The sequence below is a fragment of the Mizuhopecten yessoensis genome, unplaced genomic scaffold (genome assembly GCF_002113885.1).
Source record: "Mizuhopecten yessoensis strain PY_sf001 unplaced genomic scaffold, ASM211388v2 scaffold4541, whole genome shotgun sequence".
In the NCBI taxonomy this organism is placed as follows: Eukaryota; Metazoa; Mollusca; class Bivalvia; order Pectinida; family Pectinidae; genus Mizuhopecten; species Mizuhopecten yessoensis.
The window spans coordinates 269962-291142 of record NW_018405598.1 but is presented as its reverse complement, the minus strand read 5'-3'; the positions used below and the strand labels follow the sequence as shown (position 1 = coordinate 291142).

The 21181-nt window shown below is 36.3% G+C and overlaps 1 protein-coding gene across 6 annotated transcripts in view; it reads left to right on the top strand.

Annotated features, from left to right (window-relative positions):
• Positions 1–20877, top strand: part of LOC110449278 (protein 4.1 homolog) — a 52851-nt gene extending 31974 nt beyond the window's left edge. For 3 of the 6 annotated variants that reach the window (XM_021496039.1, XM_021496037.1, XM_021496042.1), the window contains 17 exons: positions 315–427; positions 658–817; positions 1110–1223; positions 1676–1744; positions 2644–2760; positions 3212–3247; positions 4703–4822; positions 5182–5250; positions 5790–5870; positions 6299–6445; positions 6922–7018; positions 7248–7346; positions 11241–11302; positions 11830–12273; positions 17441–17611; positions 19273–19918; positions 20252–20877. In XM_021496039.1, coding sequence (XP_021351714.1) covers positions 315–427; positions 658–817; positions 1110–1223; positions 1676–1744; positions 2644–2760; positions 3212–3247; positions 4703–4822; positions 5182–5250; positions 5790–5870; positions 6299–6445; positions 6922–7018; positions 7248–7346; positions 11241–11302; positions 11830–12273; positions 17441–17611; positions 19273–19918; positions 20252–20458 — 2752 coding nt within the window. In that variant the 3' untranslated portion in view covers positions 20459–20877. The remainder of the gene's footprint in view (positions 1–314; positions 428–657; positions 818–1109; positions 1224–1675; positions 1745–2643; positions 2761–3211; positions 3248–4702; positions 4823–5181; positions 5251–5789; positions 5871–6298; positions 6446–6921; positions 7019–7247; positions 7347–11240; positions 11303–11829; positions 12274–17440; positions 17612–19272; positions 19919–20251) is intronic. The other 3 variants (XM_021496038.1, XM_021496040.1, XM_021496041.1) reach the window with 3 other exon arrangements.
• Positions 20878–21181: the final 304 nt, after the last annotated feature.

The window sequence follows — 21181 nt, the reverse complement described above, 5'->3', positions numbered from 1 at the left end:
GGCTGTTTTACTGTAGTACTGGGGTTTGTTATATCTGGCTGTTTTACTGTAGTTCTGGGGTTTGTTATATCTGGTTGTTTTACTGTAGTACGGGGGTTTGTTATATCTGGCTGTTTTACTGTAGTACTGTGGTTTGTTATATCTGGCTGTTTTACTGTAGTACTGGGGGGTTTGTTATATCTGGCTGTTTTACTGTAGTACTTGAGTTTGTTATATCAGGTTGTTTTACTGTAGTACTGGGGTTTGTTATATCTGGCTGTTTTACTGTAGTACTGTGGTTTATGTCTAATACAATCAGTATTTATTTGTTACAGTGGTCGCCATGAGAGACTTAGTCAAACAGAAAATGACCGAAGACAGCCCAATGTCAATCGGGTAGCAAGTAAACGACATCAACGCAGGACCTCATCAGACTCCAGACTCAGTGGTAATACATCTAAACAACACGTAGTGTTTACTTAGAGCATGTTACCTGTCCAATTTATTGAGATTTTTTTTTTAATGATAATGCGTCTCTTTAAAAGAGCAAAATACTTACATAGTTACAGCTATAGTTTTACATGTTTTAGTTCACCTAGAGGTGATGCTAAAACTCATATTTGATGTATTCTCTTACTGATATTTATTTTGAACTCTTATGCTTTACCTGTATTTCAGCCCATGGGGAAGGCATGCCACACATGGCGGGTATAACAGTCAACCGTATAGCGATACCTCCCCCGGACAAAAGCACCAGACACAACAGGAGTCTGCCGGACTTACAGAAGGGCTCCCCTAAGAGTACTCGCTCGGCTCCCTGGGAAACCGATGTGGAGGCGTACGTTATCATGTGTCAACAAGCAAAGGGGACCAAACATTGGCGTTAACATATATGGGATCATGTTTAGTCCAAGAGATTTAATATTTTGTATGGCATATTTAATCCTCAAAGTAGTTAACCATTGGGACGCAACGGGTGACAGATAATAAAGTTTGTCTTAGTTTGACCCTGTCCTGGTCATTATCACAAAAAACTTTTTCAATCAAGAATCCCTCTCCCAGTCTGACAAATTGTTGATGTGCCTTAGTATTGTTTACCATGCTGATTTATAACCTGATCATACACACAGGGGTCTGTATACATCAGGGAGAGACTCGCCAACATCTATGTACAGTGACGCCACAAGATCCTATCACAGACGAGTCGGGCCGCCAAGTGATACAGAAAGTGGATACCGCCGGAAGTAAGTATTTATCTATGTTATATACAAACCTTATCAATCCTGCCACCACTTATTCAGTTGTACCACAATCCAGCTACATGTATACGTACTACTAATCATCTTGTCTCACTATCCAGCCTCATAAACCTAGCCATCACTTACCTAGTTGTCCATCTCTTCAGTCAGTATTTTAGATTGACCTTTCTCTATACAAAATTGTCCAAGAAATCCAACAGTCTCACAATCCAGACACTTTTACTGGAGATAATGATGGCTAATTTATCAAGTTTTACTGTATAAGGACAGCATAGCTTAATGGAAATAATGTTGTACTGACGTAAACGTTGATCCAGTGATACAAACAGGCATCCTGATGTTTTTTTGTCGGAGGTAATCATACAAAGGACTTGTATTCTTTGTGGAGAGTTATTTATTCTGTATCTGGTGTTAATGTATCCTGTTTTATTTTGCAGACATATGTACTTCCCCAACAGAAAAGGATCGGACAATGAAAGCGATGTTTCATTCTCACGTCGTAGAAGGTTTGAATTACTATATGTTGTTACAAGTCTTTCAATTGATTTAAAAAAAAATAAAAAAAAATATAAACTTTATTTATTTTACAACAATTATGAAACAAATTATTTCAACTTATATTAATCACTTTTGTTGGTCCGGATGTTAGCGTGTGGGGGGTCTTATTGTGGGAGGAAACCGGAGTACCCAGAGAAAACCCATGTGGTCGGGCAGGTGACCCCAACCTTTTCACGTCCGATCGGGGAATCGAACCCCGGCCGCCTTGGTGGAAGGCAAGTGCGCTATGCACTGCACCACCCGACCACCCTTTTTTCAATTGATTTGATTTGTTTGGATGTTATTACCGGTAGTTAAAATTGCATCGCATGCAAAAATTGATAGTTATATAGTTGTTGGAAAAGACAGTCACAATGCCATGCTTGAAACACAGATATTATCTGAGGCTGTATGAGTTGGCGGTAATGTGACTCAACATAACCAAACATGTTTTGTTTACTGAAGTTCATAATGCTCAAAAACCATCTTCACACTTAAACATTCCTCCAAACATTGCCGTGAGGTAAAGTGTATATAGAATGACTGTTACTGCATATTTACCATAGAGTAAGTGCTAAATCTGGGTGTCTGTAACTGGATAAGTGCTAAATCTGAGTGTCTGTAACTGGATAAGTGCTAAATCTGGGTGTCTGTAACTGGAAAAATTGTGCGGTAATGAAATCTCCAGTAAAAGTAGTTTACAGTTACATTTCGTATCACATGGTAGAGAAACACAACAGACTTGTAAAATTAGTGAGGGAAACGATGAAAGTTGTATATGATAGAATAGTGTGCTCATTGGATAGGTTTCTTAGTGTATTTGTCTCCGTAAAGATATTGCTACAGGACAATCATTTTTACTCTATAGGAGAGATGGGGACAGTGGCAGCGAGTCTGATGTATCTCCGACACGTCCCAACCACCGTCGACCCAAGAGTTCCGCTGACGACTGGTTTGAAAGTCAATGGAAAGAAGCCATGGAAGGGTAAGAGTGTTGGATATAATTTCAGAGATGAACAAAAAGCTGCGGGTTTCATTCTAAAATCATTGTGGATATGCCCATTGGAAGGAAGACATCAGTCTTCACAATTAGAATAATGTTTAATTAGGTTGTCGAACAGCTCTAAGACTTTTAGTCAGAGCATGATCTAATGACAATATTAACATTACACTACTGTGAAAGTGGAGTTTTTCTGTGTATCAAATTCGAATTTTTAAAATTCCATGTGTGGCTAATGCACATGTAATTCTGCATATGTCAATGATCTGGTTTAAAAGTTACATGCTCTTATGCATAACTGTAAATTATACATTTGAATATGGAAATTAATAACTTACCGTAATGTGAAAATGTCCACCTTCACAGGAAGATTAGACTTCCCCAGTAGATGAGTAGACGGAGTAGATCAATGTGGTAATATGTATATTTCTTTCAGGATGTATATTCCCAACAAAGAAAATATGCCGATAGGGTAAGCTGAGCAGTTTGGTGTTGGGCTTACTTGTATATTAATTGTATATGTATTTTGTTGACATTTATAACCCGTTTTCTATATATTTGTGTTTTTTTTGTGGACTGTTTTTAATTCCATATTTCTTGTGTTTAATTTCTTTAGTTTAATTCCTTCACAATATTTCACATCAAAGGTGCATGCTGCCAATTTGACCTTTTTTCATACCCTGGCAAAATAACCAACAGTGAAGGCTGTAATTCATTTTTTCATGTTTTTTTTTTTTTACTATTTTGCATTGTTTTTTGTGATGATTCAATTATTAGAAATAATGACAAATTGACCCTCTTTGTCATCTTAAACGAAAATAAATACATTCCACTATAGATAAATAATTTATGTGAGAAATGTAAAATGAGGCCCTGAGTATTGTGGAAACTGCACTGCACCTATACCTCTACAAACCCACTTTTATTACATACTTACTAATAAATACGTTTTTTTTGTATATGCGATATGACACAATTGCTCTAACCCATATCAGCCCCCGCTGTATCACACCCCAAAACCTGTATCAGCCCGCAAAACCTGTATCACACCCCCTTTGGAAGTTTTACGTTTTTCAATATTTCAAAAGAAAAATAGATCATAAGATAGTAAGTATGTAATAAACAGAATAAAACACACCTTTTTGCATATCACACCCAGTATCAACCCTCAACCAATATCAGCCATCGATATTGCAGTCTCGGGTTGATACTGGATGTGATATGGAAAAAGGCATGTATTATTCTCTATGTATTGTATTGCTATTCAGCATCAGATAGCAAGCATGTTGTTCTGTAATGTATTTCTGTGCTGAACTATTAAATTGTATTGTAGATATTATAAAATATAAACATGGGATTTTTAGTGTAATTATATAGCATTAACAGTCTTCTACTTTCAGCACAGAGATTTCCTGACCTGTCGGGTTAATGTCAAAGAAGCTTTGATTACCACACACGTGTAGTTAGTCACAGAACATTAACTTACATCTACATATATATAGTTTCTTAAGAGAAACACTGACAAAACATTATCATGTATGTTTGTAGTTTCATCGGTAAAACTCTGAAAGAACATTACAGAGCATGTTTGTAGTTTCATCGGTAAAACTCTGAAAGAACATTACAGAGCATGTTTGTAGTTTCATCGGTAAAACTCTGAAAGAACATTACAGAGCATGTTTGTAGTTTCATCGGTAAAACTCTGAAAGAACATTACAGAGCATGTTTGTAGTTTCATCGGTAAAACTCTGAAAGAACATTACAGAGCATGTTTGTAGTTTCATCGGTAAAACTCTGAAAGAACATTACAGAGCATGTTTGTAGTTTCATCGGTAAAACTCTGAAAGAACATTACAGAGCATGTTTGTAGTTTCCCAGACAAACATAGACAGACCTGTACCATTTTTGTACCTGTTTGCTATTTCAGTGGTGGCTCATCAGTACATTCTGCACCTACGGAGGAATTTGCTGCCAAGCGACGACGACGACGGCGCAGTAAATCTCCTGCTAATAAAAAACCTCCGGAGGAATTACAGCAACATTTCAAGTAAATATTTCATGTTATCTCTTTGATTGTTGGTTATATTTTTTTTAAAGGACATGTACAGTGTAATAAAGAATTGTTTTAATTTTTAAAACCTATTTAATGTAATGATAGCTTAACATGGTGTATAATTACTCAAAGTATCTTATTATCAAAATACTGACCAGAGAAACTCCAGTGTCAGCAGTTGTTACATTTAAATATTTCATAATGTCATGGTTTAGTTGCGTACAATTAATTTACGCAAAAAACGAATGCATGATTGTTTAAATTAATGTCAGTACTTTTTGCTATAATTAGAATTTAGCATGTTGTAATTGGTTGATAGTTGTTTATTGGTTAACTGTGACTTGTTTGTTCAGCTATGATCTGGTGGATACAGAGGGTATGACAGAGGCAGAACTACAGGACATACCATTCGTCCAAGTCGAGTAAGTCACCAACATTATACTGTGTGTGAACATACATCCTTGATGCCACAGTGTAACTTGTATCATCAGTTTTGATATTACATGTCTGTACGGTTAAATAGAAATATTGTGTCTCATAAATTTGTTGATTTAACATACACTGAAAGTCCCAATAGATAACAAAGGCCTATGCGTAAAAAAGTAAAGGAAAAGATATATGGTGCAGCGTTGGTCAACAGGTTAAGGGGCATGACTGTCTACGATCACTAGCCCTCCACATCTGGGTTGCGGGTTCAAGGCCTACTTGGGGGCAGTTGCCAGGTACTGGCCACAGGTCATTGGTTCCTCTTCTACCAAAACCTAGCACGTTATTAAATGACCATAGCTGTTAAATGATGTAAAGATGGCTGCTTACCTTACCAAGAAGTAAAAGGAACAAAATTAAAGCAACTTTAATATACCAAATATCTGGTCCTGCATATTTCTTTTATTTTATGAAAACCTTTGATATTGTAATTATGATTAATTCAAAATCTTTGATACAATAATGTGAATTTCAGGACAAAGGCAGAGCCATTCCGTGTGAAATATTCTCCCAAAACACGACAGCGATACCGATCCCCAAAGAGGAAAAGTACTGGGTATGTGTACTGTACATACAGTTACTGTAGCAAACAGTTGTTTGTATAAGAAATTTATTTACAATAATTTCCATTTTTACTGAAATATCTTGTTTCCACTATGAGGATTTGATCCCCCAACTTCTTGTGTATAAAATGGAACTTATCAACTATGCTACTGGTCCTGATATCGGACGTGTTAATACTTTCTGCAACTTAACTTAAAATAATTTCAAATTGTTCCATCTTCTTAAAAGTGCAAACAATCTTAAATTTTTCATTTTGTAAACATGGAGGAAATAGTTTAAATTAAATTTTAAATGCTTGTATACAGTAGAATAGTTTGAAAACTCTCTGCCTTCGTTTTTTTCTTCACTTTTTCCCTACATAATATTCTATTATTTTTATCTCTCAAAGATGATTTTTGATGGCTTACTTTGTGTTGGTAGTGACATTGATCCTGATCCTAGATTGGGAATCCATCTGACCAATGGAGATTATGCACTGCCTTCCTACCCCAGCAATAATACTCAGACCCCAGAGTCCATACGACAAAGTTACTACAGCGATACCAACAGTAACTACAAACACAAAAGGTATGTCTACAGAAACTTGCCACTATCAACATCTCATCATGTTTATTTTTACGCGGCTGCCATTAAGAGAGGAGGTCGTATATTGTTGCCCATGACCGTCTGCACACAGGGATGTTATCTCTGTCTAGTGTTTTCATTTGAGGTGAAATTTCAATTAAATTCATACAGAGTTAAAGTACCAAGGTAAGTTGGATAGGTTCACAATACAGTGCTCTTCACCCAAGGTGATGTCACCATTACTATAAAGAGAACAAAATGGATATTGCTCAAGTGCTTGTTTGGCAGTTGAGCCAGAATATATTATTTTATCAATATCAAAATGAAATTTTTATCAGCAATATCAAAAGAATGTTATCATTGATTATTTAGCTGATTATATTAATAACAAATATTGATGTTGAAAATGTTTAAAATGGGAAGTTTCGCTTCAGAATATGAATATTTTAGTGTTATAGTGTATTGTTTCCTAATTACAGTCAGAATGACAGATATAACCAGCAGCCAGACAGACAGCTGCCGAACCGTCCTGGGACAGACAAACAGCCTTCAAGGCCAGGCATGGACCACACAAAGGTATATAACGTTAGTGACACCCGTCTTCTTAGATGATAAGGCAATACAAACCCGTCACAGTACATGTTTGATACTTTGGCATTGTACAGACCTTCACTCATGTCTTTGTATCAAGTGGCAATGTATTTGAATTATCTGTTACAATTTTATTTATGGTAGAGGTAATAATAGTTCACAGGATTCATATGTCAGTATTTTACCTGATGGACACCAAAACTGCACATTTCAGCCTCGCTTTGACTACCTATCCCAGGATGGCATATCTCTAAACTCCCACGACACTTTGCGGAGCCGGGATTTTGACTCCACTACCATCAGCTCTGAGCAGGTTGGCTGTGGATGTGACTTATATAACCTTTAACCATTAACCTTTGACCTTTGTTTTGTGGCTGTGGACAAACTGTTGTTCAAAGTTAACCTCTGACCTGTAACCTTTGTATCTTGTGTTATGTAATCGTTCAGTTCACCTGTGGATGCTAGTTTTCCTGTTGTGATTTCCAGTTATATTATGCTACATAGGACTAATAGTATTTCTGTGTATGTTAGACTGTCATTGTTTGTATGCTACATGTTTATATACTCAGTCACAGCATTTACTGGTGTATATATTTGACCCAACACAATTGTATACTACATGTTTATATACTGGGACACAGCATTTACTGGTGTATATATTTGACCCTACACATTTGTATGTTGTTACACTATATATTATAAGCTTTGTACTGTTGGCTGCTTTTTGCCCACCATCATCAGATCGTGGGCTATTCAAATCACCCTTCGTCCGTGGTCTGTCATCTATCTGTCATTACGTCAGTGCGTAAACAATTCTTGTTAGCGCTTTTTCTCAGAAAGTACTCAAGGGATCTTTCTCAAATTTCACACAAAGGTACCCCAAGGTCCTTAGTTATGCATAGCGAATTTTGGAACTGATCACAAAACCAAAGATGGCTAACAGGCAGCCATCTTGTATTTGAGAGTTGAAGTTTGTAAGCACTATTTCTCGGGCAGTACTGGAGGGATCTTTCTCAAATTTCACATAAAGGTTCCCCATGGTCTCTTGTAATGCATATGAAATTTTTGGACTGATCTCAAAACCAAGACAGCCGATAAGTGGCTGTCTTGAATTTTTAGAGTTAAAGTTTGTAAGTGCTATTTCTCTAGAGGTACTGAAGGGATTTTTCTCTAATTTCATATGAGGGCTCCCCATGGTCTTTAGTAATGCCTATTAAATTTTGAGACTGTTCAGATAAACAAAATGGTCGACTGACGACAAGTGGCCATCTTGGATTTAAACAGTGAAGGTTTGTTTTTGCTAATTCTCAGGAAGTTCTTGAGGGACCTTTCTCGAATTTGATATATAAGTTCCCCTACATCGTTCATGTTTAATTTTGAGACAGATAGAATAAACAAAATAGTTCGCAGGTACCAGAGGAATCTTTCTCAAATTTGATATGTAGGTTCCCCTTTTGAGACTGATCAGAAGAACAAGATGGCTACCAGGCAGCTATCTTGGATTTCAAGAGTTAAAGTTTGTTGTTGCTATTTTTCAAAAAGAACACAACAGATCTTTCTCAAATTTCTTATGAAGATTCTTCTTGGTCCCTAGTTGTGCATGTTTTATTTTGAGACTGATCATCAAAATAAAATGGCCAAAGGTGACCATTTGGATTTTGACATCTCAAGAATATTATCACAATTTCACTAGAAGTACTTAACAGACCTTTCTCATATTGCATTTATCGGTTCTATTTCTTTCATATTAAGTACAATTGTTCTGTACTAGTAAATATAGGAACAAACAAACTCATGTTCAAGGTTGTCTTTTATAAACAGCAGTATGAAGTTTAGATCAAAAGTTACCTCAAGGTGCATTTACTGTGTACATGACTCGATTTAACAAATAAGAGAAAACAAGAGAACAGATCAAACCAACATAGAACTAATGAAGATGGTACAATGGTGGGCGCCGAGTCCCTCTAACATAGAACTAATGAAGATGGTACAATGGTGGGCGCCGAGTCCCTCTAACATAGAACTAATGAAGATGGTACAATGGTGGGCGCCGAGTCCCTCTAACATAGAACTAATGAAGATGGTACAATGGTGGGCGCCGAGTCCCTCTAACATAGAACTAATGAAGATGGTACAATGGTGGGCGCCGAGTCCCTCTAACATAGAACTAATGACGATGGTACAATGGTGGCCACTGAGTCCCTCTAACATAGAACTAATGACGATGGTACAATGGTGGCCACTGAGTCCCTCTAACATAGAACTATTGAAGATGGTACAATGGTGGGGGCCGAGTCCCTCTAACATAGAACAAATGAAGATGGTACAATGGTGGGGGCCGAGTCCCTCTAACATAGAACTAAGGAAGATGGTACAATGGTGGGCGCTGAGTCCCTCTAACCTAGAACTAATGAAGATGGTACAATTGTGGGCGCCGAGTCCCTCTAACATAGAACGATTGACGATGGAACAATGGAGGGCGCCGAGTCCCTCTAACATAGAACTAGTGAAGATGGTACAATGGTGGGCGTCGAGTCCCTCTAACATAGAACTAGTGAAGATGGTACAATGGTGGGCGTCGAGTCCCTCTAACATAGAACTAAGGAAGATGGTACAATGGTGGGCGCAGAGTCCCTCTAACATAGAACTAAGGAAGATGGTACAATGGTGGGCGCTGAGTCCCTCTCACATACCACTAATGACGATGGTACAATGGTGGCCACTGAGTCCCCCTAACATAGAACTAATGACGATGGTACAATGGTGGACACTGAGTCCCTCTAACATAGAACTATTGAAGATGGTACAATGGTGGGGGCCGAGTCCCTCTAACATAGAACGAATGACGATGGTACAATGGTGGCCACTGAGTCCCCCTAACATAGAACTAATGACGATGGAACAATGGTGGGCGCTGAGTCCCTCTCACATACCACTAATGACGATGGTACAATGGTGGACACTGAGTCCCTCTAACATAGAACAAATGAAGATGGTACAATGGTGGGGGCCGAGTCCCTCTAACATAGAACGATTGACGATGGAACAATGGAGGGCGCCGAGTCCCTCTAACATAGAACTAAGGAAGATGGTACAATGGTGGGCGCCAAGTCCCTCTAACATAGAACTAATGAAGATGGTAGAATGGTGGGCGCCGAGTCCCTCTAACATAGAACAAATGAAGATGGTACAATGGTGGGCACCGAGTCCCTCTAACATAGAACTATTGACGATGGAACAATGGTGGGCGCTGAGTCCCTCTAACCTAGAACTAATGAAGATGGTACAATTGTGGGCGCCGAGTCCCTCTAACAGAGAACTAATGAAGATGGTACAATTGTGGGCGCCGAGTCCCTCTAACAGAGAACTAATGAAGATGGTACAATGGGGGGCGCCGAGTCCCTCTAACATAGAACTATTGACGATGGAACAATGGTGGGCGCTGAGTCCCTCTAACATAGAACTATTGACGATGGTACAATGGTGGGCGCTGAGTCCCTCTCACATACCACTAATGACGATGGTACAATGGTGGCCACTGAGTCCCTCTAACATAGAACTAATGAAGATGGTACAATGGTGGGCGCCGAGTCCCTCTGGGATCTCTTGTTATGTTGTATAATGGATTACCTGTATTTTTCTGTATACCATCATTATGTTAATTTTGTCAGAACATGATAAATAGATCTTCCTCTGACTAATTGATGTGTTTTAATTCATTTTAAAGTAATACTTTTGATTGTAATTTCTAATAAGATGTCTATAAGGTTTGATCAGACTTTCTGTGCCTTTTCAAACCCTGAATAAAAAAAATACTGATTGGCCTAATTAATTCAAAATTCAACTGCAAGTAAATTGCTTCATACAAGCTAAAAGAAATTTTGCATTGCAATATAAAGTTCAGCATCACTATTGTACCAGCCAGTCCTTAATTTAAAATTGTGCATACTTGTGAACATCTTACAAATTATCCGAAATTGATAAATAGCACTGCTGAGTAATTAATGAATTCTCTGAATATTCATGAGCAACATTCACTCCCTCTTCAATGTTAAAATACACTTACTGCAGTAAAATTGAATTGAAATGGCCCTAATGGAAAATTGGTGAGATGCTTTTATAACCCGTAAAGAAAACATTGAAATGTTCTAAGTTCAGGAATGTTTATTGTTGGATATGTTTGAAACACTATACATTCTGTTGGCAGGCATCACTTGGCGTTTCCCTTGACGACAGTAGGAACGGTGTTGACCAAAGATTTGAAAGCAGGTAAGGATGGAAAGCAGGAGACATGGCTTAAGATGTCTGTTTAAATTTATTTTATGGCTATTTAGGAACAGTAAAAAAAAAAACCTGAATGTGCTGAAAGACATACTAGGCTAGTTTAATGACAAAGTTTGAGTTGTCTTTTTCAGCTCCAGTTGACAAAAGTAGGCAAAATAACAAATTAGATTTCAATGGAATGAGTCCATAGTTTCTGATTCTAGTAGTCTGTCTCAGATTTCCTCTTGTTTGCGATTTATCAAATATAAACAGTTCAAAAGGCTATAGTTTTAACTGTTATATTGACAAACAAAATTAGGTTATAACTGAAAAGAATGATTGTGATTAAGGATGAATATATGATAAAATAACTGATGGGTACTGTGATAGACTGCTATTAAGATTTACTTGGTAGAGCACTTTATTATCAAATTCTTATCTTAGATTTCACACATACAAGATACTTAGCATGTATGTAAGTATTTTGCTTCACTATTCACTAAATTAATGTTTTTTGGTCTTTATTGATTTAGGATGGAAAACGTAAGAGGATCTAACAGATACAGTGATAAAACAGATGACAGAAGAGCTGACCAGTCCAGACAGAATGACAGGCCCATCTCTAATGACCAGAGCAGGGGTGATAGGTCAAGGTCAAATGATCAAGATAGGTCAAGGTCAAATGATCAAGATAGGTCAAGGTCCAATGATCAAGACAGGTCAAGGTCCAATGATCAAGATAGGTCAAGGTCAAATGATCAAGATAGGTCAAGGTCCAATGATCAAGATAGGTTAAGGTCAAATGGTCAAGTACAACGCCCCATGGCAACTCCGTCCAATGAATCCAGTCAGATGCGGAATGACCACAGATATCAAGGTCAGCCAAGGTCATATAACCCAGAGTCAAGGTCAAGTGAGCTCCCAAGGTCATATGAACGAGGAAGGTCTGATAAACCTGTTCAATACCAGCTGCGCAGGTAACAAGCTTTGTGATTTTTGTTTGTTTTGTTTACAAATTACAGCAGCTTATAGATAATTGCAATCAACTTTGTTTTCCAGTAATTATCTGTGAATTTAATTAACAGATTAAAACATGTCTCAATTAAGTTCATGATCATTTACTATCTACATTCATCACAGATTAAAGTTGATTAAAATGTTCACATTAACAAGATGTTATTATGTTACTGTGATGTAGGGTAAACAGTTTTAATATGTCCTATGTACTATACATCAGCTCAATAAGGGTGGTGACCCTGGACTTGTGTACAGCAGAATGGATCTTCTTGATTTACCTCTGTAATAACTTCACTGCTCACCACATGTAATACCACCCTAGAGATTCAGCATGTTAAAGCTGAGATATTACGTCAGTGTGGACATTGTACACTTTGTAATGTCTGGCATGCTTTTCACCAATATCACTTTAATGTCGCCTGATGCTGTCATGTCCATCATATCATAATAAACAGTCAAATATCACTTACCTAGTGCTAAACTCATAGTCATATCATCATAATGTTAAAATCTCCTTTATGGTCATCAACTTATTGAAACCTCTATATATGACCATTACCATTATTTAATCAGTGTTCCCCATGGATTTTAAGTTTGGAGGGTATATTTTATAGATTTTCAAGATTCTGTGCCTCCAGATTCTTAAACATATAAACATATAGGACAATCCTTGAAAAATGGAAGGTACAACCAAATATGGTTTTTGGGGGGAAACACCCCTTTGGGGGATTTGAGGAAAAGTGTTTGAAAACTCCCTACATTCTATTATCATATCAACACTTGTAAAAGACCTGAGCCATCAAATAAAGGCTTTCCTTTGCTGTAAATAGTGACATTACTGTTAACTGTTCAGTAAACGGCTACAGGTTAAGACGGGTGCCTTGTGGTTTGGCTTCTCGCCTGTATATCATTGATGCTGCTACAAGCGTTAGGCTATGTGTGTTGAATGCTGTATGTATATCCCTCTATATTATATAAACCAGTGTAATGGGGATATGCAGTCAATATAAAGAATTGATGTGGAATTGTAGAATGCTTGACAATGCTGAAATGTTATATATCATGTATATATATGATAAACTAGTATATCAAAGTCTGATTTATCAATTTGTAGTTTGCATAGATAGTATTGAATATATACATATATTGTAAATAAGAACTGTTGTTTTTTCTGATTATTTTCCTATATATTTCCCAAAGTTTATTTTCAGTTGTAGTTCAAATAGCCCTTCCCCTTGCATGTACATTATGTGGGTCTGCTTTCCTCCCTAGTCTGTTATCCTGTACAGTAGAACCCTGGGGACTGTGAGTGGTTATATAGGGCTCCAGTAGTGTACCTACACTCTCTATTCAATTGTACTATTACCTATATACCAGATACTAGTATTTGTTTCAACCCTTGCACCATCATATTTCCTACCTGTATTATAGAAACCTTGTATATACTGTATATACTGCTACAAAATGCCATTTCCTTATACATGTACCTTGACCACCAACGGTCACTACCTAAGTATCCTGGCCAACGACAAATCGCTACAAGGTCAAGCTGACCTTGTCCAAGGCTGGTATTGTGTCATCATCTAAGCTCATCACATCATCATTTCTCATTATATCATCAACAGAAAAGGAATTTCAGCACATCATTATTTTTGTGGTGACAACCTCAGACCATGTGTCATGATTATGTGGCTAGCTTATATAACCGGATGCTGTGCGTGTCGGAGTGATTATTAAATCTGAGATAACAAAGTGTGATTTGTCAATGTTTTTTCTAACCATTATTGATTAATGAGATCAGTAATAACTGATTGTTTTTGTTTAAAAAAAAAGAACATAACATGTAACAGGGTCATAACAAGCATTAAATGTAGAAAAGAAACTCTGTGTTTTTGATAAGACTGGTGTGTGCTGGTCAGTAACAGAGTGTTTTTGATAAGACTGGAGTGTGCTGGTCAGTAACAGCCTGACATCTCAAGTTCCTGTTGTTTGTTTGGCTCCAGTTGTACTGAACAGTACACATCTTACTCCTCCTGTTTCAAATATTATCTTCATATTGGTAAATAGTTTGTGGGAGGTTAGAAATCCAGGGATGTATCAGACAGTGAATATAGTGAAATATGTCTGCTACACAGTTAACACAACCACTAGACAGTGAATATAACTGCTATACAGTAGATATAACATCTATACAGTAAATACAGCCTCTATACAGTAAATATAGCCACTATACAGTAAATTATAATAGACGCTATGCAATAGATATAATCATTGTACAGTAGATATATAGATACAGTATACAGTATATATAGCTAGTATACAGTAGATATAGCTAGTATACAGTAAATATACCTAGTATACAGTAAATATAGCCACTACACAGTAGATATAGCTAGTATACAGTAAATATAACTGCTATACAGTAGATATAACAACAGTACAGTTAATATAGCCTCTATACAGTAAATATAACATCTATACAGTAGATATAGCTAGTATACAGTAAATATAGCCACTATACGGTAGATATATTAATACAGTAATTATAGCCACTATACAGTAGACATATTATTACAGTAAATATATCCACTATACAGGAGATATATTAATACAGTAAGTATAGCCACCATACAGTAGATATATTAACACATTAAATATAGCCAGTATACAGTAAATATAGCCACTATATAGTAGATATATTATTACAGTAAATATAGCCACTATACTGTATAGTGGCTATATTTACGCTTTTAATATATCTACTGTATACTGGCTATATTTACTGTGTTAATATATCTACTGTATGGTGGTTATATTTACTGTATTAATATATCTACCGTATAGTGGCTATATTTACTCTTTTAATATATTTACTGTATAGTGGCTATATCCACTCTTTTAATATATCTACTGTATATTGGCTTTATTTACTGTATTAATATAACTACTGTATAGTGGCTATACTTACTGTATTAATATATCTCCTGTATAGTGGATATATTTACTGTAATAATATGTCTACTGTATAGTGGCTATATCCACTCTTTTAATATATCTACTGTATAGTTGCTATATTTACTGTATTAATGTATCTACTGTATATAGTGGATATATTTACTGTATACTGTCTATATTTACTGTGTTAATATATCTACTGTATACTGGCTATATTTACTGCATTAATATATCTACTGTATACTGGCTATATTTAATGTGTTAATATATCTACTGTATGGTGGCTATACTTACTGTATTAATATATCTCCTGTATAGTGGCTATATTTACGCTTTTAATATATCTACTGTATAGCGGCTTTATTTACTGTATTAATATATCTACCGTATAGTGGCTATATTTACTGTATTACTATACAGTAGATATATTAAAAGAGTAAATATAGCCACTATACAGTAGATATATTATTACAGTAAATATAGCCACTATACAGGAGATATATTAATACAGTAAATAAAGCCACTATACAGTAGATATATTAATACAGTAAATATAGCCAGTATACAGTAAATATAGCCACTATACAGAAGATATATTAATACAGTAAATATAGCCACTATACAGTAGATATATTAATACAGTAAATATAGCCACTATACAGTAGATATATTAATACAGTAAATATAGCCACTATACAGTAGATATATTAATACAGTAAATATAGCCACTATACAGTAGATATATTAATACAGTAAATATAGCCACTATACAGTAGATATATTAATACAGTAAATATAGCCACTATACAGTAGATATATTAATACAGTAAATATAGCCACTATACAGTAGATATATTAATACAGTAAATATAGCCACTATACAGTAGATATATTAATACAGTAAATATAGCCACTATACAGTAGATATATTAATACAGTAAATATAGCCACTATACAGTAGATATATTAATACAGTAAATATAGCCACTATACAGTAGATATATTAATACAGTAAATATAGCCACTATACAGTAGATATATTAATACAGTAAATATAGCCACTATACAGTAGATATATTAATACAGTAAATATAGCCACTATACAGTAGATATATTAATACAGTAAATATAGCCACTATACAGTAGATATATTAATACAGTAAATATAGCCACTATACAGTAGATATATTAATACAGTAAATATAGCCACTATACAGTAGATATATTAATACAGTAAATATAGCCACTATACAGTAGATATATTAATACAGTAAATATAGCCACTATACAGTAGATATATTAATACAGTAAATATAGCCACTATACAGTAGATATATTAATACAGTAAATATAGCCACTATACAGTAGATATATTAATACAGTAAATATAGCCACTATACAGTAGATATATTAATACAGTAAATATAGCCACTATACAGTAGATATATTAATACAGTAAATATAGCCACTATACAGTAGATATATTGATACAGTAAATAAAGCCACCATACAGTAGATATATTAATACAGTAAATAAAGCCACTATACAGTAGATATATTAATACAGTAAATATAGCCACTATACAGTAGATATATTAATACAGTAAATATAACCACTATACAGTAGATATATCAATACAGTAAATATAGCCACTATACAGTAGATATATTAATACAGTAAATATAGCCACTATACAGTAGATATATTAATACAGTAAATATAGCCACTATACAGTAAATATAGCCACTATACAGTAAATATAGCCACTCTACAGTAAATATAGCCAGTATACAGTAAATATAGCCACTATACAGTAAATATAGCCACTATACAGTANGCCACTATACAGAGATATAGCCACTATACATGTACAGTAAGTGTAGTGTATAGCTTTGTTAACAACAATTTTCCTTCATGAAACATTTGCTGTCATTGATTATGTTCTTGTTTCTTGTTTGATGGCTAAAAGTTAGTTTTATCCATGCAATCAGCGAATTGTCAGTGAAATATAACGGTTTTAAGAACTTCGCTTATACTTGAATTAATAAGTTTGGTCATGTTAATGTTTTGTGAACGCTACCGTTACAAACAACAGGAGCTTGAGTGTTGAAGTGAGAATGATATGTATATGTATGCCACAAAATAATCCTCAATTCTCCCCAACGATGCAGCTCACAGCGTAATCATAACAAAGGGCGGGTAACTCCGTCCAGCAATGTCCCCCCTGAGGAGGAGGGAGATCAGCCACAGGAAGTTAAGGAGGAGGTTCAGGAGGGGGAGTGCAATATTGAGGAGGAGGCGGCTGAGGTTGTTGATGTGTTTGATGAGGAGACGGGGTCAAGGTAGAATAAATCCACCCTTATGTCTAGACACGCCCATCCCAATGTTAACCCCTCCCCTCTGTCATCAGTATATATATAATGTACTAATGGTAACACTCACTAATCTTCAAGTACAAACTTCAAATAAGAACCAAGTCACATTTCTAACAGAAACATTCCAGGTTCATACAAGATATTTTCAGTATTTTCCTCAAGTTTCTGATGGAGATATTAAAAAATGAAATGTTTTATCTCCTTACTGAATATGAAAGATGTCATAATTTCTCAAGAGAATTTATTTTAGTGGAAGTGTAATGTGACGTCAGTGCAAGCTGACTGTGAGCTGTTTGGTCCTTATTTTAGTTTGTACCTTGAACCTTTATTTATTTATGTGTAATTAACATTTTTGCTCCTACTCACCAAACTTACACCTTGGATGTGCATGGCTTGTTTTGTGAGCCGGGTTCTCATGGTACTCCTGATGTTGTAATTTAACTGTAGTGTTGGTGTAAACTCATGTCCCCACCTTGGTGTGGTCCTGGTTTAGATATTCACTTTTATAAATATATGAAATAGACATGTTCTGTAATATACCCATGTAGAGGGGACTAGCCTATTGTTAGACCGATCAACTTGACAGCAATCATCTTGACATTGTTAGGTGTTATATAGTGACTATAAAGTGCCATGTGAGTTCAGAAATTAACGGGTACTTAATACATTGTACCAACATTTGGAGAACTAGAAAAAGAAGTTTTTGAGACAATATAAAGTACCCAGGTATACATTTTCTGCTTATTGACTTTAGTATAACATGAAACTTTGGCTGTGTATTTACATTCAGTTTCCGTGGTTACAGATAAACTAGTAGTACAGCTTACAAGTGTATAACTCGTAACTTTATACAGTATGATTTAATATATGATTTTTAAATCTGACTCCAAGGCATTATACTGACCATGCATTAGTGGTGTCCCAGCATCCTGGACATTTTATACAGTATAGTACACTGTAATTGATGAAAACAACTCAACCATCTGAAACTCTATACTAAGGCTAGTATTGATTGAATAGTAAACATGCATGCTATCACTGTTTAACAAGACTTACTCAGAGAACACATACTTAGGTGCACATACTGGAGGAAGGGCAGCCCATCTGGTATACACAGAATATCAGTAGTCGGGTCATCTACATTATATCATTAGTAACTGCAACAGTTTCAGCATTTTCTGTTATCATTTGGCTTGTGTTGTGATCAAATAAAGATCAACTTGACTTCAATACAACACAGGAAAAGACTAAGTAACGAGAGTACTATCACCAAAGTCACTGTTGTAGATCACAAACTATAAACCCAGGACAATTAACATTGTAACCGTCTCAATAGACAGTGTCTTATTTTCATGTTCAAAGCAAGAGTTACAATGGTACTGATGTGACGAGGTCCTAGGTTATGGTTAGATTATATATGTATAATTATTTGATTATACATCGCTGATCAACACTGACCAGGGTAGTCTCCCCTACAGGTAAATGTGTAGATATATTCTATTGTTGATGTCACGTGTGTGTTGTTTCTGTGCTCAGTGTGTATTATTGTGTGTCTGTGCTCAGTGTGTATTATTGTGTCACTCCAGTATTATAAATATATAACCACTTCGTCGGGTTGTTGTTTCCAGACAGGCGAGAGGCCCGCCCCCTCTGCCTCAGAGGGACCACACCAGTACCTACACTCCAACAAGGGTAGATCCCAGGAATCAGATAAGGGTGAGCTCGGCTCCTAGGAGCCAGTCAAGAATGACCCCCGACACCAGGGAACAGGCCCCAACGAACTCTGGCCCCAGGCCCCAGGGAAGAATAAACCCTGGTCCTCAGGGACAACCAGGTATGATCTCTGACTCAAGGAGCAACAGAGGAATGAACTATGACTCACCTAATCAGGGAAGACAGAACGCTAGTCCTCATAGTGCTCCAAAGATGAATGGTACAGTACACAACCAGGCAGTATCAACCTCTACAAATAATACAACTCCCACAAGGGGTAGAGTGGGATATTCCAGTGTTCAGGACCGCCCCTTGCCCCACCCCCCAGTCAGTGTTCAGAACTCTCCTGCGGGAAACAGCCGGTCGTTTGTCACCAGTGACAGCATCAAGAAGCTGTACAGCACTCCTCCAGACAAGCGCTTGTATGCCACACAGGACGGTATACGCCGGCTCTACAACCAAGACACCCCACCCAGTAAGGGGGTGTCCACTGGTGGTGTGTCGTCAGTAGGCATGTCTACGGGGCGAAACCAGAACATCCTCACCCCACTCTCCCAAAATGTGAGTACTCTCCTTGTATTGAAAACAAGAATCCTCTCTAGCAAGTTGTCTCCCTTCCAAATGAAGGGAAACATTATTTTGTACCACTTGTATTTTTCCAATTTTAAAAACAGTTTGTGCAAAGCATAATTCTTTAAACATTTAAAGATAATATCTTGATGAAGTTTGTTGAATACTTGTATTTACAATTAAAGTTTGTTGTAAGTCGGCCACTTTGACCTCCTAACAGAAGGTAAATGGTCCAAAAATATTAAAGTTTTCTTTTGTCTTGACTGATATCAGTATATGAAGTTTTCCAAGTTAATAAAATTTTGTAAATTCTTTATATTTCAGATAAGTTCACAAAACTCTCAAAATTACAACTATAATCATTCTCCTGACAAATCTGTACAGTATGCGAGTTACTCAAGGGCAACCAACCGTGTGGGTGATGCACGTGTTAACCGGGGCATGACCACACAGAACATGATTGACAAGAGTGTGATACCTCGGACAGTGTTAGACCCTGGTCATAATCGTGATCTGTGGACGGAGATTTGAGTGCAACTTGGATCTGAGGCGTCTTAGTGTCTGAAACACGTCATATTTCCTCTTGTTTTTCATTTAAAATGGACAAAAGAGGAAAAAAGTGTGATTAGAAGATATCAGACGTAAAACCTTTTGAGGAGCAGTTAGTTCCTATAGGTTCTGTATAAACACCCTCGCTGTCAGCTGATCATGTCCTCAGGCTTTGTCTCTGATCAATTTTCAAATTAATTTTACGTAAGCCTTCCATTGGAAGTACAGACTCGTTGTATATGAAGTACTGTCGAAAATACAGCATGTCGAAAATACAGCATGTCGAAAATACAGCCTGTCGACAGGTGTCCACTACATAGTCCACGTGTTTTAACATACCTCTGGTAAAATGTTTGTGTTATCATATACAAGGGAAGTAAGTACATCAGATATGAAATGTTGAAAAGAAGTATAGATTATCTTAGGATTTTTTTCTTGTGTGTATTTCATTTGATATAACATCTAACAGCTATGCAATATGTATGAATATTTCTTTGGTTTAATTGGAAATTTAATTGAGTTTTGTATATGACCTGACAACGTTATCAGGAATTATAACCCGGTCTAAGACCATGTCACCAGACGACTATGCATTTTGTCTTGCCAAATGCACTGTGATAGAAGTAATGCTCATGTACATAATTTCATTTGACAGCTCTGTATAGTTATTTTGCCCAATAAACCACCAAATATTTGTCCTTTATG